The 25108-nt window shown below is 44.0% G+C and overlaps 1 protein-coding gene and 1 long non-coding RNA gene across 4 annotated transcripts in view; one reads left to right on the forward strand and one right to left on the reverse strand.

Moving 5' to 3' along the window:
- Window positions 1-205: 205 nt before the first annotated feature.
- Window positions 206-25108, reverse strand: part of HOPX (HOP homeobox) — a 29607-nt gene continuing 4704 nt past the window's right edge. For 2 of the 3 annotated variants that reach the window (XM_037162249.2, XM_037162250.2), the window contains exons 2-3: window positions 7905-8061; window positions 206-1004 (exon numbers count right to left, since the gene is read on the reverse strand). In XM_037162249.2, coding sequence (XP_037018144.1) covers window positions 927-1004; window positions 7905-8061 — 235 coding nt within the window. In that variant the 3' untranslated portion in view covers window positions 206-926. Of the gene's footprint in view, window positions 1005-7904; window positions 8062-8470; window positions 8559-25108 lie in introns of those variants that run through there. The other variant, XM_037162251.2, reaches the window with a different exon arrangement.
- Window positions 8627-23718, forward strand: LOC119061641 (uncharacterized). Its single transcript, XR_008389625.1, has 4 exons — window positions 8627-8713; window positions 10419-10556; window positions 22725-22845; window positions 23261-23718. It is a non-coding gene; the product is annotated as an uncharacterized LOC119061641 (long non-coding RNA).

Consider the following 25108-nt stretch of genomic DNA (forward strand, 5'->3'; position numbering starts at 1 on the left):
GCAGGTTCTGCTTTGGTAGGTCTGGGTTGGAGTCTGAGGTTCTATATTTCTCACAGCTAATGCTGACAAAGCCAGTTCTGGGCCACACGTTGTACAGCATGAATTTGGAAAATAACAGCTCTTTTGCCAGTGTGCTTCTATATTGAAGCTATTCTGTTTTTCTTTGATATGTTTAGTATTCAGTAAAAATCTTCAGAGGGGTCAGTGCATTTTCAACAAAAAGTTAAGGTTTTATTTAGAATATCATTTTAGAGACAAAGAGTTCATTTTATTTAGCAAAATTAATTCAACAAACATTTAAATAAAGTAAATTAAAGACTTTAGTGGGTTTTTTTTTGTTAGTTACTTGCTTTTTGGTCTTGCTACTTGTGGAGTTTCTTTTAGCCTAACTGGGTTCTTTCTAAGTTAATGTAGCTTTAATCCATAAGGAACTACTTTATGAAATCTGAACGACTCAAATATTCCTTGGTATTCTCATTCAACCTCAATGTATTAAATGAACTGTAAGGAAAACAACTTAGGGAAGTAGATTCAGGAGGAAATGTTTCTCCCTCTTGGCCATGTTATTTCTTCAACAGAGGCCTCGCCTGCTCACAGATGGATGTTGAAAGTACATTGTTATTGGGAGGGGATGATCAAAAGCAAACGTAGGTGGTTTTCGCACCATCTGTCATCAGGACCCAAGGGAAATGCAAGCCGCACCCCTTTCCCAGCCAAACCACTGCTTTACACAGAAGCCGCACACAGCTTCTTGCCGTTATTTTTTCTAGTTATATACATTAAAAAAATACATCATGTCAAATAGCAGGACAGCTACCAGTGGAACATACAACACTGCACTAAAAAAACAAAACAGTTGGGTTAAGCCGAGGAGAGAGACAGCAGATGGCATTCATGGAGGGACGCTGTGGGTGCCCGTCCTCTTCTCAGTCTGTAACGGATCTGCATTCTGAGGGGAGACCTTCAGACTGCCGCCACTGGGCCAGGCGCTGCTTGAACCATTTCTGCAGGAGGGAAATGTGCAAAATTACTGGTCACGTACTGAAAAAAAAGAAAAAAAAATGCCCATTCCCTTCTAAAAGGGAGGCTCGGTGGTCCAAAAGGAAAGGAGGAGAGAAAGGAATGTATCTGGGGGGATGGTTATCACTGTGACGCTTACTTTTCTTGCCTCAGGACCTTTGCACATGCTATTTCTTATGCTTAGAAAGTTCTATCTTCACTCTTTTTTTGAGATTTATATATATATATTATTGTTGTTCAAGTGCAGTTGTCTCCATTTCTTGCCCCCCCCACCACTCAGGATCTCCCTCTCATCCTCAGATGTGAGTTTAAATAGAAACTTGTCTGAAGCCTTCCCTGACCACTTTATTTAAAGTAGGTTCTCTACCCATTTTAGGACTTTGTAAAATATCTGTAATTGTTTTTCTGTGTATTCCTTTTTAATCTGCATTTCCTTCTAGAATATAAAATTTATGAAAGCAGAAACTATTCATCTTATCATCATTACATTCTTAGCCCCTTGCACAAGGTCTTGCCACTTACAGAGCAGTCAATGTTTACTGAATGACTAAAAGAAACCAAAGCATTTCAATGCCTCCGACAGATGCCAACGACTGCTGTGTCCCCGCAATGTGTGCTGATCTCACCAATGGCCCTGGTCATCCGTAATGCTTAGTACATATTTGTTGAATAACATGGACAGCCAAGCACTGGACATCCTCAGAGAACTCCCCTTGGGGATCCAGAGAGTAGGCTGGCTCCCTCTCTCCTGCTCCAAGGCTGCTGAGCAATGAGAGAAGATAAAGGGAGGGCCTCCCAGTTCACTGCGAATCTTCTAGCTGTTGGTGACCCAAATACTGATACCTCATGAAAGTGGTTATGGATTTAAGGAAGGCCCCAGATGAGATGTTTATACACATGGTGTCAGACAAGGGCAAAAGCATTTTTACATGTTGAAAGGCAGTGCCCCTCCTGTGTGGCTCAGTTGGCTGGGTGTCGTCTTGCAAACCGAAAGGTGGCCGGTTTGTTTCCCAGTTAGAGCACAGGCCTGGGCTGTGGGTTTGGTCCCCAGTTGGGACATGCAGGAGGGGCAACCGATTGATATTTCTCTCATATCCAAGCTTCTCTCCCTCTCTTTCTGTCTCTCTATAATCAATAATAGAAATTAAAAAAAAAATTTTTTTAAAGTAAGGGCAGTGGCTGCCTTTATTATGCTACCAAGGGGGTGGGGAGCCATGCAAAGAGGAGATAAGGAGACCTACGCTGGAAAAAAGACTGGGGCATGCACCAGGTTGTCCAGGAGGAAACTGTGACTTAAAAAAAAGACTTGAAAGAGGGCCTAGCGAGCAACAGACGCAGCAAGGCGGGATCCGCCTGGGAGGTGGATGAGTTAGAGGACCTACGGGACCTGCAGGCCTTATTTCCCCCGGACTTCCCAAACTTCACACGTGCTGGTGTACACGGAGAATGCTGATGTTTTGAGTCCCACTGGTGCACACAGGCAAGCTGCCTGGGCAAGTGACCACTAGAGGCTCTGCAGTCCTGGGCCATGCCAACAGGAAGCTCTATAGTAACCAAACTGACTATGAGACCTTGAGGAAGTCCCTAAAAAGAGGGCACCAGTCAGCTTCACTGTAAATGATGAGGTGAGCTGGTGGTGGGGGTGGGAGTGCAGGGGAGCACGGTGCTTTATTGCCCCTTCTGGGTTTTCTAAAAAATTACCTATTCTAGGGGTAAGCAGATGAGGGGGCAGAAAGAGCCCAGCTACGGGATGCTAGACCTGGGAGGTGCTGAAGGAGACGGTGCAATAAAGAACATTGAGAGGGCTCTGACTTAGCATAGATGGACACCTGCCCAGCTGCACATTTAACCTCAGAACAAACAGGCTGGCTCTAGGGCCATGCTGGGGAAGACATCATCTCTGCAAAGATCCAATGAGCTGAAAGGCAGTTTGGCATAAGCTCAAGATTGGAAGAAAGGGTGAGAGCCACAGGAGAAAGAGTGTTTCCAAGGAGCAAGGCCTATGGAGTTAGCAGGGAGTGAGGCCACAAGACAGGTGAGGGCTCTGCACCAGAGCTAAGCTGGCTGCACAGCATGGGACCACACCCACTACTTACCCTAACTGTACAACAGAGTTTACACACTGAAATGCTGTATGTAGCTGTTAAGATCAGTTGTCTTACACATCTTTGTACTGGGGGGGGGGTGGCCACAGAGAAAAGTACCCTAAAGCCAGGGACAGCAGACTACCCTTTGGGGAGCCTTCTCTTTGGGGGTTGCTCTCTGGGTGCCATGTTTCACTCCTGGGGTTAACTCACCTTAAGTAGGGAGACCTCATATAACCTTGATGGCTTTAGCCAAAGTTCTACTGCTAAAGGTGGGCACCATTTTCTACTGTAAGCCATGTGTGTGTTCAGTTAACTCTGAAATCTGGTGTGAGAGCAGCACGGCTCCCATTGCACTAATGAGGCAGCTCTATGGGGGGTTTTCATGGCCACAAGGTCTGATTCAGTGCAATTTCCAGCTACCAAAGCTGAATAAAAGGCAGAGTTTTAAAGACTGACTAATTAAAACTTGGAAGAGGACAGTCCCTTTCTACTATCAGGATTCATTCAAGACAAAATGATTGAGCTGGCCTCATTCAGAAAAGCCACCCACATCTTTACACCATTAGTGAAGCAGAATATTAATGTACAGTTACTGCAAATAACTTCCGCCAGGGCCACACTTGTGAATCGGTGACTTGGCATCCGAAAGCTTAACAAATTGAACCCTAGCCCTGGGAGGATGGGACAAAGTTCAAGAAAAGCTCCACTATTTTCTAAAGGCATATACTTTAAATCAAATACATATATATAATAAATTAGCAAACCATTTGTCGTCCAACAAAAACCATTCGACACTTTGCTTGCTTTTTTTCCCGCCCCCACAGCTCACTCACACCAACACTAATGTCCCACCTGGCACTCTCTCTCTCTTCTTTGTTTCTGTCACCCCCTGGGAAAGACATTCATCCCTCGCTTGCTTATAAATGAATGCTCTCATGACCCTCACCCATTGATGGAGATTTATTTACTCCCAGTGAACAGATGATAATTAGACACTGTGGTGGGGAGGGGTCGAGGCAAAATTACATTGTTTCTGTCCTTTTCTCTACTAACTAACATTTCATCCTTTTCAGGGGAAGACCTTTAGAGGTCTTTATTCCACTGATAAAACGTTGAACAACTAAAACCACTGAGTTCTGGGAACAGTCCCAGGACACTGAGAGGAGGGCTCTCTAAGAACCGGTGCCAGGTACACTGGGCTCGAATCAGCAACAATAGAAAAGGCCAGATCATCTCAGCCTCCCTGGGGGCCGATGAAAGAGCTTTCCCAGAGGCTTCTAACACTGACTTCAAAACCAAAAAGGTACAGGGGTTGGTATTCTGTCCAGTTTATCTAATTTAAATGTAGGAGGTATCAAATTACTGTCCCGAGAAAAACCTATTCTAGGATCCCAGCAAAAGCAACCTAAAAAGTTATTTCCATTAGATCACCACTCACGGCACCCTTCCTGTCACTCCAGGTTCCTCCAGGTGCCCCCCGACCCCCGCCCTGCCGGCTTTCAGTGCAGAGAACATGGTCCTGCACTGGGCCAGTCAGAGAGAGGTCATCAAAGCCCCCCATCAGAGAACGGTTCACCCTTTCAGTCCCTCTTGCCCCTGCCAAAGCATCGGGGATGCGAATCAACTCTAGTTTATTATCTCACAGGAGCATCTTGTGCTTCTTTTTCTCCCATTCACATATTACTTGTTCTAGGAGAATGAAGAATATAATTCTAATTCTGGAGGTGGGGGTGTTAGGAATGAGGGAATCGGGTATAGGAAATAAAAATTATTTTGAAGACCTTTCCTTGTGCAAAGGGACAACACTACACTAAAGAACAGAAACGGGGAATGCGCTGATACCAGACACTGCTGACCTGTAGGCCCAGCACATCCTGGCCTCCCTGAGTTCTTTAAAGGGTCTCTGCAAGGCCTGCTCTAAAGAAAAATAATTCTATTATTGGCATAATGTCTACAGAAGATGCTTTTTTAAAAAAGAAGACATTTCTTTAATTGTATGTTGTTTGAGAAGATTAAAAATGAAACCATTCTCATTCACCAGCGCACGCTAAGGTGGGAGGAGTTAGGAAGGGGTGGAAGGGGGCAGGAGGGTGGGGGTGGAAAGAATGGGCAGTTGGAAGACGAGACCCAACCAGTGGGGATGATGGAGGGTTACCTTGGAATCCTCTTTCCCTAAACCTGCCAAACGTTGCCTGTCTCTGAGCCCTGGGCTTTCAGATGCTTCCCTGTGGGTCTGCGCAGGAAGACAGAGGCAAGCCCAGCTGTGGCAACCTCAGGGAGGAAGGCGGTGTCGGCCCCCACGGCAGGAAAAGGAAGCCGGGCCCTGCTATGCGGCTGACTCACCCCACACGCCCACTCATTTCAGGGCTGGGTCTTTGCGGGTAGACGAGGGGAACCGGGAGAAGGGCTGGCTGAGGAGGGTAGACGGACCCTGCACAGGGCTCTGAAGTGCCGGACCTCAGTCCCAGAAAGGAGCAGGTGCCCTTTCTTCCTGCCCTCACTTGATTGCATTTCAGTTCTTTAATATAAGGTCGGTCTTGAGGAAAGATTGAATATAGCCTGAGATGACTGTCATCTAATGCAGAGATTTTTTTTTCAGGAAGAAATATAAGTTAAATTTTCAGTCTTTTCCTCATAGTCACTAAGTTGTTCACATTCCCTCTCTATGGAGACAATGTAGCATACTGGTTAGGAGTCTGGGTTGTGACCTAGCTACAAGGGTTCAAATCCCAGCTCTCCTACTTCTTAGGTTTGGGTTTTTAAAAAGATTTTACTTATTTTTAGAGAGAGGGGAAAGGAGGAAGTGAGGGAGAGAAACATCAATCAGTTGCCTCTTGCACATGTACACACCCAACTGGGGAGATGGCCTGCTACCCAGGCATACCCTGCGACATTTTTGTTCACAGGCCATTGCTCAATCCACTGAGCCACGCCAGCCAGGGCCTTAGTTGTGTTCTTGAGCAAATTATTTAACCTTTCTGTGCCTCAGTGGGCTTATCTATACAATGGAGCTCATAGTGCACACCACACAGCATTGTTGTGGCAAATAAGTGACTTAATACTTGGAGTGCGCCTGGAAGAATGCCTGGCAAGTATCAGCCACGACAAAGATCAACAGTTATCCTGCCTTCCGGGCAGGGGAATGGAGGTGGTTCACCGTGGGAGAATCCGAGGCGGAGGAGAGCTTAGACCCCCTGCTTGCTGCTGCGCCCACAGTAAATTCGCACCCTCCATTGAAAAGATGAGTAATGACTGTCTCTGTGATCCTTCTTCTTTTCTAAATATAGTGTGGGCTACCAAATGATAAAACTTCAGCAGGCTGCTTCCTCCGAGGGTTCCAAGAAACATGAGCTGTAAGACTTGCGTTACAGCAAATCACCTTCTACTAAGTTCTGCCATTCCCTTTGCTAAAAACAGGCATGTGTGACTTTCTATTTAACCTCAGAAGGAGGATTTTCTAGAGGCAAGTTACCCAAAACATGTCTGGCTAATTAGTAAAAATCTGGACCCCATTCTGGATGTGGGGTCCAGGGCCTGAGTTCTAGGATCCACCGGAGCACCCATGACAAGCCTCACCTGAGTGTGGTTGGTGGGGAGGAGAGGACAAAGCGTGGGGTGCCCTGGTCTGCGCAATGGAAAGAATGAGGATACCCTGCAGTTAGAGCTGGGACTAGAGGCGGGAAGCGCTTTGGGCTCCTGTGGGGAAGATGCTAGAGCAGCTCCAAGTGGTGTTATCAGGCATAACTGTCTTTCCATGACCAAAGGGAAAGTAAAAGTCAGAGCTTAGGCAGGGGTACTAAATAAGCAAAGACGTAAATAAAATTTAAGAAGTTGGTCGGAGGAGCCAACACCGCACTTTTGGAGGTTAATAATCATGGTGTTTCATTCTCTACCCTACACAATCTCCAGGACAATAGAAGGTTTTAAAAATAGATAAATCAATCAATGCATTTAAGGGCACATCTGCTTCCACTCCTTTCACCTGTAAGGTAGGATGTCTACCTTTTTGGAAAAGTCCAGAAAAAGGCTAAATCTGAGGGCCGGCGAATTTTCAAATATCCGAAACCAAACCTCCCCCAGCTGTATGCAATTTTAGCTCTGCAGCTAAGGGGAAGCTGGCATGCGATAGGGTGGGAAAAGCGTGCTTAACGAGCCGTGCCATTCTGGCAATTCCATCCCTCTGGGCCTCAGTTTCCCCTTTTACCAAACCTGAGGACTGACCGAATTTACAGCAGATCGCTAAAGTCCCCTCCAGCTCTGACATTCTCGCGGATAATAGATTTGAGAGCGTTGGGCTCGGAGCGCGCACGCGGCACCTCTCGGAAAGGCTTCGCTCAGAGCCCAGGGGAGAGACTGAGCCCGGGAAAGCCAGGCAAGAGCGGGTCAGGGGCGCCGCTCCCAATCTGGAGGGAGGAGAAGGTTTATCCTGGAGGGAGGAGAACGTTTATCCCGGGCTGCAGTGGAGATTGGAAAAGCATGGAGGAGGAAGGGTGAACGTAAGGTTTCTAAGCTACTCCTGGGAGAGCCCCGGCGAGCAAGGGATGGGGGTGTGCACGGGCAGCCCCTGGAGCCCGGAGCTGGGGTGCGGCGAGGGCAGCGATGCGGGATCTGGGCTCCCGGGATGGGGCTCCCGGAGTGCGGGCAGAAGCGATGAACGATCGGGGTAGGGCGGCGAGGCCAAGCGAGGGCGAGGAGCACCCTCACATTAGCGAGACGGCCCAGGGGAGCGCGGCGCGGCCGTCTGGGGGGCAGGACGCGGGAAGGCGGGGTGCGTGCGGGGCGCGTGCCGGGGCTCACCTGGGTCTCCTCCTCGGAAAGGCCGGCCTCGGCCGCGATGAGGCACAGCGTGGTGGGGTCCGGGTGCTTGTTGACCTTGTTGAAGTTGTACTCCAGGATCTCCACCTGGTCCTCTGTGGGGCCGCTTGCGGTCTCTGCGGACATGGTCTCGGCACGGCTGCGGGAGAAGGAGAAGCCGGGCGGTGAGCAGGGCTGCGCGTCCCCCCCGCGTCGGAGGGGGACGGGGGTGGGGCGCGGCCGGGCGCCCTCTGCCCGCGGGGCTGTCCCCTCCCGCAGCCGCGCGGTGGCGCGGGTCCCCGGCGACTGCGGCAGGACCTGCCCGGGAGCCTGACTGCGGTTTTCCGCGGGTCCGGTCGCGGTTGGGAGCAAAATGAGGCCGCGCACCCTGCCTGCCCTACGGCGCTCAGGAAAGAGCGAAGGAGGCGCGAAGTGATTTTGAACCACCCGCCCCCCACTTCAAATCATCGGGGGAGAGGGGGCCGCCGGGCCGTTTAGGGGACGGGACTGGCTTGACAGATGGCGGTGGGGGGAGGATACAACTGGAGTCAACGGCGGGGACGCCTCACCAGTTCGCGTCGTCCTGCCTGCGAAGGGGACCTCGCCAGGGAGGGCTGGCTGCACACCATGCACCTCTTCCGAAGCAATGACCCACGGGACAAGAGCGACTTCTCCAAGTTGGGGAAGGTGGGGCGGCGCTTTTAATCTCTCCCGTGCACAGAGGTGGAGATTGGGTCCACAGAGATGTAATTTACCCTGGAGTGCCCAAGGCTGGGAACTGAGCACCGGGAGAGATTTTCACCTGAGGGCTGGTGAGTCACTGCAGTCTGCAGCCTGCTCCTCGGTCCCTCCACCCAGAGTTTTAGGCCGGAGTCTGAGGCCTCTGGCCAAGCTGGCTGTTCACTGCCCCGCTTGGCCTGGCCATTCCTCCACAGGGCACAGAGAGGGGCCACTACACTGTGTGTCCGCCCTAGGTGAGGACTTCCAAGATAGAGCCAAAACCCAACTGAGGAGAATTTGCAGCACCTGTCCTTTAAAATCGCAGATTTCCCCTGTAATTGTATTAAAATAGATATACTGTAAAGTTAAGAGAACGGGTCCACTCCAAGCCCCAAGGTCTCCTGTATTTCCTGCTTTAGAGCCAAACATTGCTCCAGCAGAGTTTGGAGCAGCACAACTTCCTGCTGCGTCTTCTCCATTCCTAAGCAGACTCTGAATAGGGGCGGGGTGGGGGAGAAAGGCAGCCGGGGCCCCCCTCCACTCCCTCTTCCCCATTTAAGGTATATCGAGGTATATCGAGGTATAAGTTAGAGTCTTCAAGATCTTGGCCGTGGATTTGGTACAAACAGGTCAGGACTTGACATTGCTGACCTTAAAAGACTAGTGCAAGTGTGGGAATCACATTGGTTTGTTGTAACAAACAACTACAAAACCATCCAGTACAGTCCTGAGCATGCTTTGATGTGGTTTGTGCCTGGGAAGAGCCACCTTCCACTCATCTGCCTGTATGATGTCACTCTTTCTACTGTGTGATGCTGTTACCTTTGCTACAGTGACTTGCACCCCTGGCTCTTTAAGTGTCTTTACCTCTCTCCTCTAGGTCATTTGAAGGGGCTTTCAGGTAAGACAGGAAGCCATTCTACTGTGAGAGAGTCTTGGACTCAAGCCACTTGTCAGGTTACTGAAAATTCTCCCCGCGTGTTTAGGGAGCTCAGTGCTCCCCCTCCTAAAATTCTGGAGCAGTGTGATTCCTGTCACAGGGCTGAGCTAGGACAGGGACCAGCCAGGTCAGAGATGCCTCCTCTTCTGTTGGCACCTATCTCCCCCTTTTCTTTGACACAGAACTTCAGAGCTAGAAAGACTCTTGGAGATTAACTCCAGTTTTCTCCTGTAACAGCACAAAAGAATCAGGCCCAGGAAGACTTGCTTTCCCAGGATTGCCCAGTTAGTGACTAGTACCCTAGATTGGAAAGCCTTAGCTTCAGTTTCGGTCCTATGTTCTGCTAGAGCCTTTTCAACAGGCCATTCTGTCTTTAATTTAGCAGGAAAAAAGTCAGGAGGGCAACAGTCTAAATGCTGACAGGGGCTCACTGCCATTTCGAATGGGCGTTGACTGCCCTCAATGCCACTGATATCCCTCAGATGTCCATTCAAGCCACAGCCACCCACAGGAACCACCCAGCACTGCTCATTTTACCTAAAAGAACACAGGACAGGGGAAACTGCTGCCTCTGATTTTACTTCTTGCCGTAGAAAGGTTCCATCTAATTCCATTGACGCAGTTATACTGGCTCTCCCCTGAAAACTTTTGCTACTTATTTGTGAAACCCTCAGTACTTCAGAAATATTAATCAAATGTACAGATTTCTAACTGGACTCAGATTCAAGGACTGTTATGCATGTACTTTCCTTCTTTTTATTATTTAATTGCTATTATATAATTCAAGGATGGCTAATGTTTTTCCACTTAATCAGGTACATTTTCCCTCACTCTATGTTTGTGGCTTCCTGTTATAGGATTTGTATGAGATTTCACGGGTAGGCCCCGATTGACTTGAAAGTATTGCCCAGGTTAATTGGCTGAGGACCCTTGGAGTTGGCTCGTTGCTAAGGAGAACTGTGGGAGGACCATCTGAAAGCACCTACTTCTCCAAGGTACATCAAACAAACAGACCTGACTTCTAGAAATTAAGATAAAGATCTAACCTCTGCAGTCAGGTCTACTTTACTTCACAGAACTCTGTTTTTTCAGCCCTCTGTGGTTGCCAAGGGCTTGCTGCTGCTGCTTTGTTTCTCTTCTCTTTCTCTCTCTTTCTTTTAAAGGAAACTTATAAATCAAATCATTCCAGTGACCGTGGCCTTATAAAAACTTCTCCGCTCTTTTCAGTAAGGAAATAGTTGAAAAGTTTCTCTGAAGGTAGTCTAAACAATTTCAGATGAAAAGAACTAAAAATATTTTGAAGCTTCTTAAACGTTAATTTTAGCATAAGTTCTATTGTTGCTGCGCTTGTTAATGTCTGATGAAGTGTTCAAAGATGAACTTGTCCTGTGGCTGTGTTTTCTTTAGTGGATGGGGGAAGATAATGCATAAACATTTCCAAAGCGGTTAAATGAAAGTTGCTGGCTTTTTTCTAAATGAATTCCAAGGCCTGGGTAGACAGCTTTACCCTTGTCCCTAATCCCGTAGCTGTTTATTTTAAAGGTATTCACCTAAACGCACTAGCTCACAGGAAGTGCTGCATCTGGTAACCTGTAGAGATTGCTGTTGATTCACAGTTATCATCTCCTCCCTCTCCCAGCTTTTCTGACCTCTTTGTAAAGCCACTAATATTAAACCAAGAAAACAAGATTATCAGTGGCAGACATTCCTCGTAAACAAGAATCCCCTGGAGAGCTGGCCAAAAGCAAACAAAACAAAACAAAACAAAACAGATGAATCATTCTTGAGGGCCTTCTCCCAATTTTCTTTAGCTTGAATTTCCTTTATGTTCACTGTGAAGTTCCTGGAGGCAATTGGCTCTTGCAGCATTTTGTATTTTCTTAAGTAAAAAAAAAATTACCTAGATTTCTAGGGAAGCAAATCAAATCTACCTAGATGATAGGGAAGTAAACATTTTCATTTCCACTGAAAGATTATTAAGTGTCCAAGGCTACATGTAACGTACATGTAAGTTATGAACCTAAATTAAATAAGCACTAGTGAGCCCCACCCAGTTTACAAATTAAATCATTACCAGGCCTAAGGAAGACACTTGGATTTCCTTCCTAGTCCCACCCTTTGCTTATCTGCCTCCAGAGGAAACCAAGGTTCTGATTTTTGTATTAATCATTCTTTTGCTTTTATTTTCTTTTTTAATCCTTCCTTTGCTTTTAAAATTAGTTCTATGACACATGTATGGTTCCTTAAAAGAACACTCTTTTAAAGTTTTTTATATTTTTGAGACATGTAAAAATGGCATCAGTATATACAATTCTTCCGCAGATTGCTTTTTTCACCAGTATGCTTCCAAGATTCATCCGTATTTCTTCATTTAGAGAAGTTCATTTATATTCAGTGCTGTTTTCATTTTGTGACTATTTGGGTTTTTCTATTTTCTCCTTTTTTTTCTGTGATGAACAACACCTTTCTGAACATTTTCATATATACCTTCCAAAGCACCCTGTCTAGGAGGGTTAGGACATACGCAGAGAGTGGAACTGGTCACAAGGTATGGGGCTACTTTACAGCACAATATTAACTTGTTTTTCAAAGTTGTTGAACAAAACTACATTTCTACCAGCAATGTATAGTATTTCCTTTGCTCTCCATCTGCACAAACACTTGTACTGGTAAACTTTTAATTTTTTTGCTATTACTATTATGTATTCTTTTTATCCATGAATAATACCGAAACCTTCTTGAAGCTATTTATATTTTCAGCCTGCTTAACTTCTTGGGGTTGAAAGTTTCCAAATGTTTACTGTTTACTTTTACAAGTATTTCCTGTTCCAGCTCAGAGGAGAGTTTTTTGAGAATTTGGACGCTGTCTCTAGGCCAGCTTGTTATTTTCATTGGTGACCAAGAACAATATAGAAGATGCATGGAAAATTGATTACAGCAGACCTTGTCTGCATAATGTTTAAAATGTTACTACTGTGTTTTGCTGTGTACAATGGCACATTTTTGCTCAAATTTTTGAAGGAAAAATAAGGGTGTGCATTATACATGAATAGTACTTATTCTGTATCTATATAAATGTTTTAAATTTTTTATTTATGCTTATGTATTAAAAGTATAACTCTAGAAAGCAGTAATGATATCTGAATGCAAAATAATACTCTGAACTATGATAATCAGTTTCATTTCTAAATATAAATAAATAAATAAGTTGACTTAAAAAATTGAAATGAAAGATTTTTTTCCTGAAAATTTGGGCCAAAAACATGGGTGTGCATTATACACTGGAACGTACTACAAACAGCAAAATACAATATTTTCTCTTATATAGAGCTCCTGGGAGTCAGAACTTGATTCTGCCCTTTAAAACTGTGTTAACAACGTCAATTATTGCCCTCTCCAAAAAAGTGAATGTCAAAGTCTCTAAATAAAAACCATGAGATGAATTTTAAATGATTGAATAAAGAAGGAGAAAGAATGTAGGGATGGACAGGAGGTATAAAAGAGAGAGTCTACTAGACTGTAAGTTTAAAATAGGAAATAAACATGTAAAATCAAATAATGCACTCAAATGGTGGAACCGCAATACCATGACTACAGACAGGGTGCTGAGCTACATTCCAGGAGCATGTTGGTATCACTGTTCTTACTCTCCTTCACACTGCTTTCTGAGAAATTAGAATGGAATTAGTCCTGTTTTGCAATCAGGAAGGGTTAACTAGCTCAGTCAGGTCTACAGAGTTGGAGGAAGGCTCTGAGTTCTATTCTGGCAACAGCAGTAAAGGTAGCTTGTGATGTCATCTGCACCAAAATTCATTTGGACTTTTAAAATACTGTGTATTCTCCTTGTGCTCTATTGATGTCAGAAATCCAAAGGGCCCTGGCTGGGCTGCTCAGTTGGTCGGAGCATTGTCCTGTACACCAAAAGGTTGAGGATTTGATACCCAGTCTGGGTGCACACAGGAGGCAATCAATCAATATGTGTGTGTGTGTGTGTCTCCCTGAAATCCCCTTTCTCTTTCTCTAAAATCAGTAAACATATCCTTGAGTGAGGATTAATAACATTAAAGAAATTCAAAAACATCTCTGAATCACCTATTTGGATTGTTTAGCTCTAATTTTGTCATTGTCACTTTTAGTGATGAATTGGGGCTGGGGTCCCGTCTCTCTGGTGTGGGCCAGTCCATTGCTGACCTACTGTGGTCTCTCCAGCCTCACTCCCTTAGTTGTGGCTGCAGCCTTCTTGCAGACCTCCACACATCCCCTGGGAAAGCCTTAGTGTCTACTAGACACCAAGGCAGCAGAGATGATGGAATCACCCCTTTCAATTTTTGTTCTGACTCCATATTTTGAGGTGCAAATAAATTGGGAAGATTTTTTTCAAGTCTGTCCAGTAAGATCTGAGCTCTTAACCTTTGATCCAGTGTAACAACTCCAGGCACATGCAGAATCACCAGCCGGCACACACTGACAAGCATGATGTTCTCCCAGTACGTGCTGCACTTGACTCAGGGAGGCAGGAAGACTGAGATGCCAACTTGTGCTTGAATTCATGCCGTTCCAGCTGGTCACCAGGGACCATGCCATCCCAAGCCTCTTATTGCCCCAAGTTTTGTCAGGCAAAGATATCATAAGGTTTGGTTTTTGATGTCTTAGCCCTGCTCTGGGAGTTCATTGCTCAGTAGAAGGGCTACCTTTTTCTAAGTTCTGCATGTCCATATGTGCTCTGTGCAGTTGCTAATTCAGCTTACTGCTTTCCAGGTCCTCCTCTTTAGATTCTCTTTCCTCTTGCCTAGAAGCTTCCCTGTTTCAGGAAACCCAGCAGAATTAAGAGCAAAACAAAATTTAAGTTAATGGAGTGAAAGGGTCAATTAGAAGTCCTGAGTACTGATCACTCAAAACATCACTGCCGAGCTTCCATTTCTCGTGTGAAAACAGAATGTAATAATACATACTGACCCAGACACCGTGTCCATGGCATTATGGATGAGACATGAGACAAATCCACATGGACTACCGAGTCCTGTGGAGGAAAGGAGACCACACGGCTACTCCCTCAAGGGGAGAGCACCTCAACCCTTGCCTTGACAAGTTTTTATTGGGTTTGTTTTGCACAAGAATACAGGTAAAGCTCATTAATCATTATCAGGCAGTGAGAATCAAACAGACAAAGAACTCTGGGGGCCTATTTTGAGTCAAGGTCAGATAGCTAAAGAGCCATAAAATTTTGAGGAACAAACTCACTTCTCACTTGGACCATTATTGTTTAATTGAGAACATTCTAAACAGAACAGGTTTCACAGGATTTTACATATTCTTTCTTAGATCTGATCGCTCTAGGGAACCAGCCCTTTCCAGCACAGGGCGGCACCCACCACCAGCATTGTTTCAGGCTTAAGTCAGGCAGGGGAAGTAAAGCAGCCAAGAGATTAGGAGACTTCTTGCAGACAGAGTGAGGACTCAGGCTATATCAAAGCCAAGGGGTGAGGGTCCATCATCCCCTTTTTCTATAGCTCCCCAAGTCCTTCCCTGGGGCCTCCCCACAATCATGCCTGTCTTAGGTTGTTCCCCCCTTGGGGAATCTTACCTGTCATTGGCTAACTGATCGAGCACTGGGGGCCAGGCAGGGTAAAAGGAGCAGAAGCGGAGTCCCTGCCATGGAGATAAGCTTTGTCTCCTTAGTGGCTTATGGTCCCAAGGTCACTCACTCAGCCTTAGCCATGGGGGTGGTTACAGCTCCTGAAACCAGGCAGGGCGGATCCCAACAACACACCTTTGCCGAACTCACAGATTTGTTGTTAAGTTCGTATATTATTGTAGGGACAATGTATCTAAACTGTGAAGTGCCTGCTGACAGAAGATATACTTGTTCTTTAAAGGAGGGTGAGCTGGGCACTCAGTGGGGCATCTCCTGAGTGGCAAACTGGTCAGAACAGCTTGTAAGTTTCAGTCTTTCTGGGTTACAGTCCCTTTCTGGGTTACAGTCCCTGGGTTTTCTGGAATGGTAAACCACAATGATTGAAATCAGAACTCTTTTTAAGAAATCAAATGCTGTATATATTGCTTCATCAAAAGATGTCTCTCTGGGTAGAAGTTCCCAAGACTAAAAAGGTTAGGGTTAGGGGGTGGGGTCATATCTTAAGCATGTTTTCTCATTAGCACTTCTACATTGTATATTAATTTAACTTAATTATTGGTATTTTCACTGAAATAATGGCTTCTTTGCTCATTCCCCCATGCCATGCTCCATCCTTTTATCTATTGATAAGGAAACATTAATATTCTATGAATTGATGAGTAGATTTTTTCTAGGCTGTGTTGACCTATGAGAATAATGACCAAATTGAAAGTTTTGAAATAATTTGTTTGTGGGCCTGTCTTCCCCACTAAATTATACCCTCTCCTATGGGGGATAGGCCATCTCTTCCACATTTGTATCTTGCCAGCATTCATTAGAGGTGTCTGGCACTTAATAGGCATGCATTAAATGCCTGTTAAACTGAACTCAACCGATGCTATCTGGCACAACTTGATTTAGGACGTAAGTTAGGAAGACACTGCTCTGTGTTCCCCACAGCCAGGACTGATCATGTCCAAATCCAAAATGCAACACTGGAAAAAACAGCTTTCCAGCCTTCTAACATCTTTTGGTCCTTACTGCCCCAGAAAGCACAGAGCTGATCTGTATTTCTGAACTGCATACAGAAACCTCACCCCTCTTATCACAATGGCAGCAAAATATGTATTGAGTGATTACGATGCACCAGACACAACCCAAAATGTCTTAAATGCATTAACTCATTTAATTATATGAGGAATAGATGCTCATAATGTCTCCACACATGGAAACTGATATAGATGAACACTTATATAACTTTCTTGAGGATATAACTTTGCCCAAATGCAATCTAGTTAGTAGCAGAGCAAAGTTTCAAATTCAGCAAGCCCATGTTATTAACCACTACACTGTAGTTCTTCCTTGTATTGTGTAGCTATGTAGACAGAAGAGCCTTGATGGGTAGTTGTGGGCAGAGGGACAATAAAACAATGTGGTGCCACCTGGGACAAAAGTAATGTGCTGCTCTGGCTCCTCTGTGGGGTGGGGCTCGTCTGGGAGCAGTGTCTCGCTCCCTATGACATGTTTCTCATGGTTGGTGACCAGACACAGCTATGACCCAGCCAGTGATTTCAGTGAATATCACAAGCATCACCGGCCAGGCTGTTTTCTTCCCCTACATGCTCTTCTTTAATCGGTACAGGAACAATTGAAAGATACCATTTTGTGAATAATATAGTATCCAAATGAGAAAAAAGATACAGCATCCAACAGAATAAAATAGAAAGGTGGGCTTCAACCAGACCAAATGGATCTTCTAACTACTTCCACTACTTAATCCCTACATGCACAGAGTTTGGGTGAATGGATTAAGGAGCTTCCTAAAAGTATAGTTGGAACAAGTCAGTGGTCCAGACTTTCTACATCCACGTACAGAAAATAGCAAGATAATATGAAAGCTATTAGAGGGGAGAGTGCCTGTGAATGACTTCCAGCGGTGAATTAATAATTAATCCCGGAAATAAATTCTTTGTATATACACTGACCTCTTTTTATTGATAGCCCAAAGCATATACTTTTTGGATTATGTTCTAATCCAAAGTTTTGTATGTAGAAACAAAAGGAAATAGTGAAAGACAAGAATAAAACCTTAGTTTTCTGTGTGTGCTGTGATATAACTGGAGAATTTAGTCTACCTTCTTATAAATAAATGGGCAGATGAAAGAGGGCCATCTCATCTCCACGATCTCCTTATAAGAGCTCTCCCTATTTTAAACAGGTTGCTTTTCCAAAGGTCTGTCTCTGCCATGATTGATTGGAATTCAAAAAAAGTTTTTTTTAGAAAGAACATTATTATACATTGTAGGTAAAATCTCAGGCTAAACCACCAAAGGGATGCAACTAAAACTGCTACATATTTGTTACTAAAAAAAAAAAAAAAAAAAAAAGGAAGAAAATAATCCCATTCAAATATCCTAGTAAAATTTAATAATATTCATTTCATTTTGAAAGCAAATGCTTAAGAAAAAGTTTAATTAAAATTTGGCTTAGAGAAAGGGGTTTTGGTGCAGGTATGGAAGAAGTTTTCGGGGACCTTTTGATGATCTTAGAAAAGTCTCTGACACATGGTTGTGTGTGCAGTGAATCCCTGTTGAATGCATGTAGATTGAACTTTATTTTCACTGCAAATGCATGGGTTGTCTTTATCTTACAAAGGCATGATAATTAGAGCTGTGTTTGTGTCATCGCTGAAATAAAGGGGAAAGAGGAAGGAGAGGAATGTTGCAAAGTACTGATGTGAGAGGTAGGTTGTTTGAGACACAATTAGAGGTGTCTGGCCCTTAATAGGCATGCATTAAATGCCTATTAAACTGAACTCAACTGATGCCATCTGGCACAACTTGCTTTAGGATGTAAGTTAGGAAGAGAAAAGTCAGTAAACAAAAGTCAGAAGTTTCTTTGCATGCTCCTCTCTTCCTCATCCTTCTACCCAAGGGACAAGGAGGGAGATAGATTTTATGCCTTGCATTTCCTGAGCCAGCCACCAAGCAGCACTGTCAGGCTAGAACACCTTAGTTGTGTTGACCAGAGCTCTTTGTAGGTGGGGGAAGGAAAGAAGCAGAAATAGAGTTTTTTTTTTTTTTAATATACAGGATTAATTCGAAGGAAATGTTTGTACATCTTGAATGGATAGATTGTATGTAGGGGATACATTTTAAATCCCCATTACTAAATGAAAATCTGAAAGTAGTATGGAGTAACAGAAACAGCACTAGGCAAGGAGTCAGACCTGGATTTCAGTATTAACTCTTCTACTTAATAGTCACACAACCACAGCTGAGGTTTTCAAGCTTATTTGAAGGTAGTTTTCTTCTCTGTAAAATGTTGCCAAGAATGTCCTTCTTTGCATATTTGCTGTGGTTGGGGTCCAGTGAGATTATACTCATGAAACAGTTTAGAAAACTAAAACGATATACACATTCCAAAAGTGTTATGTTATTTCTTCATCCAGAAAAGTAAAGACATTGGCCCAGATGACATATGAGATAATTTCTCCTCTACGATTCTGATGGTTAAGATGGCCTGGTGTTGGGAGCCATGCTGCCTGGTTTCAGGGACTGTAGGCTCATTAATAGACAGAAGGGTCCCATGGCTAAGGCTGAGTGAAGAGGCCCTGGGGCCATGAGCCACTAAGGAGACAGAACCTATCCTCCTGGCAGGGACCCTCCCTCACTTCACCCTGCTTGGACCCAAAAGATGGCTGGTTAGTCAATGACTGGTAAGATCCCTCGAGGGAAGGACAACCTAAGCCAGGCATAACCACAAAAAGGGCCATCAGGGAATGATTTAGGGGACTATAGAGAAGGGGCAGAAAGACCCTTACCCCTCAAAGTGCGTGCTTTGCCCTCAATGCCTGAGTCCTCCTTCTATCTGTAAAAAGCCTCCTAATCTCTTGGCTGCTTTGCTCCCCCCACCTGACTCAGCCTGAAAACAATGCCAGAGGCAGCTGTGGCCTTGTATTGGAACAGACAGCTCCCAGGGGCAAATCTGGCCTGAGAAAGAATGTACATCGTTTCCTTTGAGGCTTGCTCTGCCCTATTGATATGAACTAGACATTTGAACTCAAAGGGTAGGGAGTAAAACTTCCTACTTCACGATAATGTCTCAACAAACTTCCGGGTCAGCGTATCTCGCTGTCCCTCATCAGAGATAATCCCTGTGTAACAGTAACAGATGGGAGGTTGGTTTTTACTCTTAAGAAAGCATATTGTTACAACTCTGCATGGTTAAAGTTAAGGAAAATTCAAATTTTCTGACCTTCCATTTTTATTGTCGTTTGAATGGGTAGGGCAGAAATTTGTCTGGTGGCATAAATCATGCTTGGGCCTTCACCTGCTCTGAGTATTGTTAATAAGGCTGTACTAATGCTTAGTAAGTGCAAACATCCATTACATCTCAAACACAGTTCAGTCCTATGATCAAATATAAACAAAGGAACACAAATGGCTTGTACTAGAGATTTCCACGGGGCACAGCCATGTGCTCAGGGCTTTTCAGACCAGATAATATGGAGACGTGAGACTTATTTAGTAGGTTATATGATCGGATCTCCTCTTTGAAAATGTCTGATCCCCTAATACACCAACAAATTTGACAAATAGACTTCTGCTATGGGAGTAGGTGGAAAATTCACTATTTTCAAAAGAAAACCATTAGACTAAAAGAAATTAGCACTACTAAGCTTAGAAGCAAATAACAAAAAAAGATCAACTTTCTAAAGAGTTTGTGGGGGAAACAATGGCACACATAAGTCAAAGTGACAGGTAATATATATTCTTTTTACGTTTTAGAGTTTGTTATTAACTTTTGGTAACTCATTTAGCTTCCTAATTATATTTTATTTAGGAAAGCACTAATTAGATTAATTAGATCAATAGACTGTAGACTAGGGAGATGTACATGTTTGTTGCATAGAAGGAGAGGAATGATGAAAAGCTTAAGTGCTAATGATAGAAATCAGTCTAGTATTTAAAAAATCTAATACAGATACACTACACAGAGATCATTGGAAATCAAGTACATAGAATTGTTGAGATGCTCTGTGGCCATTCAGTCACTTTAGAATGTTAAAAAATAGGGGACTTCCAGTCAAGATGGAGGCATGGGTAGACATACTGTGCCTCCTTGCACAACCAAAATAAGGACAACAATTTAAAAACAAAAAACAACCAGTACTGACAGAAAATTGAACTGTGGAAGTCTGACAACCAAGGAGTTAAAGAAGACACATTCATCCAGACCGGTAGGAGGGGTGGAGGCGGAAGCTGGGCCAGAGAGGGATTATGGCAGGGTGGCAACGGGTGGACCCAGTGAGGCAGCAGTTGTGAAGTGGGGTACAGCGCACAAGGTGGCTGATGGGCCAGGCGGTCCCACATCCGTGCTCAGATAAAGCAGGCAAAACTGGGGAGCAAGACAGACCACACAACCCAGGGTCCCAGCATGGGGAAATAAAGCCTTAAAACACCGACTAAAAACACCTGTGGGGGTTGAGGCGCTGGAAGAAACTCCTGGCCTCACAGGAGAGTTTGTTGGAGGAACCTCCAGGGTTCTAGAATGTACACAAGCCCAGGAACCAGCACCAGAAGGGCCCAATTTGCTTGGGGGAAACAGGAAAAGTGACTGAAATCTGGCAGAGAGTAGAGCAAGCGCCATTGTTTCCTCTGACCCCGCCCCCACGTACAGTGTCACAGCCTAGCGACTGGGTTGCCCTACCCTGGTGAACACCTAAGGCTCCACCCCTCATAGGTAACAGGCACGACAAGACAAAAAAAAAATTGGCCCAAATGAAAGAACAGTTCAAAGCTCCAGAAAAAATACAACTGAGCAATGAAGAGATAGCCAGCCTATCAGATACACAGTTCAAAACACTGATAATCAGGATGCTCACAGAATTGGTTGAATTTGGTTGCAAATTAGATGAAAAAATGAAGGCTATGCTAAAGGAGGGAAATAAAAGAAAATGTACAGAGAACCAATAGTGATGGGAAGAAAGCTGGGATTCAAATTAATGGAGTGGACCAGAAGGAAGAAAGAAACATCTAATCAGAAAAGAATGAAGAAACAAGAATTCAAACAAATGAGAGGCTTAGGAACCTCCAGGACATCTTTAAATGTTCCAACATCCAAATATAGGGGTACCAGAAGGAGAAGAGGAAGAGCAACAAGTAGAAGTTATTTGAACAAATAATAAAGGAGAACTTCCCCAATTTGGCAAAGGAAATAGACTTCCAGGAAGTCCAGGAAGCTCAGAGAGTCCCAAAGAAGTTGGACTCAAGGAAGCACACACCAAGACACATCATAATTACATTACCCAATACTAAAGATAAGGAGAGAATTTTAAAAGTGGTGAGACAAAATGAGAAAGTTACCTACAGAGGAGTTCCCATCAGACTGTCAGCTGATTTCTCAAAAGAGACCTTCCAGGCAAGAAGGGGCTGGAAAGAAGTATTCAAAGTCATGAAAGGCAAGGACCTATATCCAAGATTATTCTATCCAACAAAGCTATCATTTAGAATGGAAGGGCAGATAAAGTGCCTCTCAGATAAGGTCAAGTTCAAGGAGTTCATCATCACCAAGCCCTTATTATATGAAATGTTAGAAGGACTTATCTAAGAAAAAGAAGATAAAAGTATGAACAGTGAAAGGACAGCAAACTCACAGTTATTAACAACCACACCTAAAACAAAAGCAAACTAAGCAGACAGCTAGATTAGGCTCAGAACCATAGAAATGAAGATCACATGGAGGGTTAGCAACAGGGGAGTGGGAGGAGGAGGGTGGGGAAAGGTACAGAGAATAAGTACATAGATGGTAGGTAGAAAATAGGCAGGGGGAAGGTAAGAATAGTATGGGAAATGTAGAAACCAAGAACTTATAAGTATGACACATGGACATGAACTAACGCGGGGGGAATGTGGGTGGCAGAGGGTGTGCAGGGTGGAGGGGAGTGAAGAGGGGAAAATGGGACAACTGTAACAGCATAATCAATAAAGTATATTTTAAAAAAGAATGTTGAAAAACAGAGTTTCTTTCTAAAAATCTTCTTCCTCCCAGTGCCTGATTGAGAATAGGGCTTTCATTTGTAAGACCGGGGATATGTCTGTCTGATTTCTTTTTAAAAAAGTATGCTGGGTTCTACCATATTTTTGCCGGAGCCCTAATTACTTCGGAAGGAGCAGCAGTTAGAGGCCTGTGTGGTGTCACACGTGTGCCGTCCGCAGGTGTGTCGGCTGCTCCTTCAGAGGCGGTTGCAACCTGGCCAGTGCAAACAGGCATAACTCCCTCGGGTTGCTTGTATGTTGTGACATATACAAAAAAAAAAACTCTGAGAAAAATGAAATTACCTCTTTACACAAGTATACTTGAATCAATTATTATTTTTTATGGTCTAACGACCATTCTTATTTTATGATTGTAATTAGGTAATGGATAAAATGATGTGCACCCTATACTTTATAGAGCCCGAGATTATGCCAAAGTCCAGCCATCTGTGCTGCTTGTTGTCATGTGAGTCAGTTACATGGGTCTAATTGGTCGTTTCTATGAACAGGTGTTCAAAGTAATGAGACAAACAGGCCGTGCCGCTCTCGCCCACTCATTAACTTCACAAAATCATTGAAACGGATGGCCACACCAGCAAGTCCAGCTCACGGGATGACTCTGAACCCATGGTAGGAGATTGTTCCTCTGAGCATCAGACACAGTGTTGCAGCAGGAGGGTGGGATGTAGCCTCAGAAGACCCGCTCTCCTTCTGGCAATATCACAACTCACTTAACTGCTTAGAACCTTCATTTCTTCATCTACAATTGAAGCTTTAACCCTAACCCCACCTATCTCACAGGGTTGCTGTAGGGTTCAGTGAGATGGAGTATGTTAATGAGTAGCACTTTAAATTATAAATACTATGTAAACACAAAGTACCATTATTAAGGTTCTAAACCAGATTTCCCAGTGACTCAGAATATAATGTTGGGCAACTGAATGACATCAGGTTTTGTAATCATTAAAATAGGTAAACATTTTAGAAACCTCATTTGACCTTATAACTAATAATATTTCTTAATACATTTTATTTGCTTTGCCAGGGTAATCAATGACAAATATGGAGAAATGAAATGCCTCTAAAACGGACTACCTCGAATTTCAGAAAATGGCATAGAGAATGGGAGATCACAGAGACCACACTCTTTAAGTTCCAGAAAGCCATTTTAGTCACTATTAAAGTCCTAGTAAAGTACCAAAGAACTTGGCAAAACTTCCAAACGTTTCAAATACTAGACTATGACTTGTGATATTTTGTGTCTCTCTTGGGCAATTGAATATTCTATGTCACTCAAAGAAAACATGGTCCATCTAACCCACCCCTTTCTTTTCCCCTGTCTACCACCAACCAGATCTAAATGGCAGTTGAGTATACAGATGAGGGTATTCATTACAGAATCATTTATGGGAATTGGAGGCAGCAGAAATGTCCAACACTAGAGGATTAGGCAAGCAAAGAGTATATATATAAATAGCAGATGATTAAAAGGCAGTTAGAAATAATGCATTAGAAATATTTGAAATATGACTGGCCATATAGGTACATCTTAAAAATATGGCATTGAATTGAAAGAGTGAGAGGAGAGAGGAGAACCGATGAAATAGGTTGAGGTGTAACACTTAAACAGGGCCTTGTGTAAGAGAAATTAAGGAGTATGTAAACTAATTCAACATGAACCAAGAGACTTAAAAAACTAAAAAACTGTTGGACTACTCCATCTTTCAGTGCTTGCCTACATAAGTCTTTCCGGTGTATTTTCTGCATGGTGTGGGAATACCTCATGGCTCAGTTAACAGCCTTCATGCTGCAGCCTACACCACACCTTGGGCCTTTCTCGTTTCCCTCAGTGCAAAGTGAACGGCTGGCCACTGACTCCGTGTCCACTCTGCACGCTCCTCCACACCATCATCAGATGGCTTTCCAGCCTTCTCTCCTCCAGGTGAAATAACATCAGGTTCTCTTGCTGCTTCTTATAGATTGGATTTTTGTTATTATTTAGTTACCTAGGAGCCCTTTTGAGCTAATTCCAAGCACTCTCCTTTCTTTTAAATTGTAGAACCTGAATCAGGTAGAGTACTAATAAAAGCAGGAGATGACCTGCTACTTTCTTCACTCCTGGGTGGTAAACCCCAGCTCTGGCCATCTCTCAGCCATGCTATTCTGCTCCCCAGGAAGAGCATGAAGAATACATAATAAAGTGATAAACACTTCCAGGTATAAATTACTGAATTAAAGTCATTTTCTAAAACAAACTTCATTCCGAGGTACCAGTAGACTAGAACTTTGGAAAGGAGTGAGGAGATGTAAGAGCTAAGGAAGGTCGTTTATGTAAATTTCCTTAGGGAGAAACCACACAGGAAGGACATGAAAATACATCAACAAAGACTGAACTATCTAAGCACCTCTGTCACCTCCTTAAGAATTCTAGGAGACTTCGATCGTAATCTATCTAGATCTAATAGCTAGAACACCGGCCATTAGTTCCTGTCCAGTCGGCACCAGGAGATTAGAACTGATGATGGGTGTCTGCCCTAGGTTGCTCTTGTTTTTGTTTTTTGTTTTTCACGTAAAAGCAGTTCTGAAAGATCTGGCAGGGTTTTCATGTTTGGTCACAGTTTATCAAAATGACTGAAGCAAATTACAGGAAATTATTAGAGGATGGGTAAAAATTAACTTCTCTGCTTTCAAAAGAGCTGCTATTGCTTCACAAACATGACCATAAGATAGCACTGGAACCTGAAGCAAAGAGTGTCACTTGCCTTGTGACGAACAATTCCTCGAACCCCCTGCATTCATGCTGAACTTCTGTTTGGCAAGCCAATATGAATGCACAGCTCTCTCTCTGGGAAGTACAGATACACTGCTTCCTGTAGGGAAACTGAGTCACGGC

The sequence above is a fragment of the Artibeus jamaicensis genome, unplaced genomic scaffold, assembly GCF_021234435.1.
Source record: "Artibeus jamaicensis isolate MK-2021 breed Jamaican fruit bat unplaced genomic scaffold, CSHL_Jam_final contig_889, whole genome shotgun sequence".
Classification (NCBI taxonomy): Eukaryota; Metazoa; Chordata; class Mammalia; order Chiroptera; family Phyllostomidae; genus Artibeus; species Artibeus jamaicensis.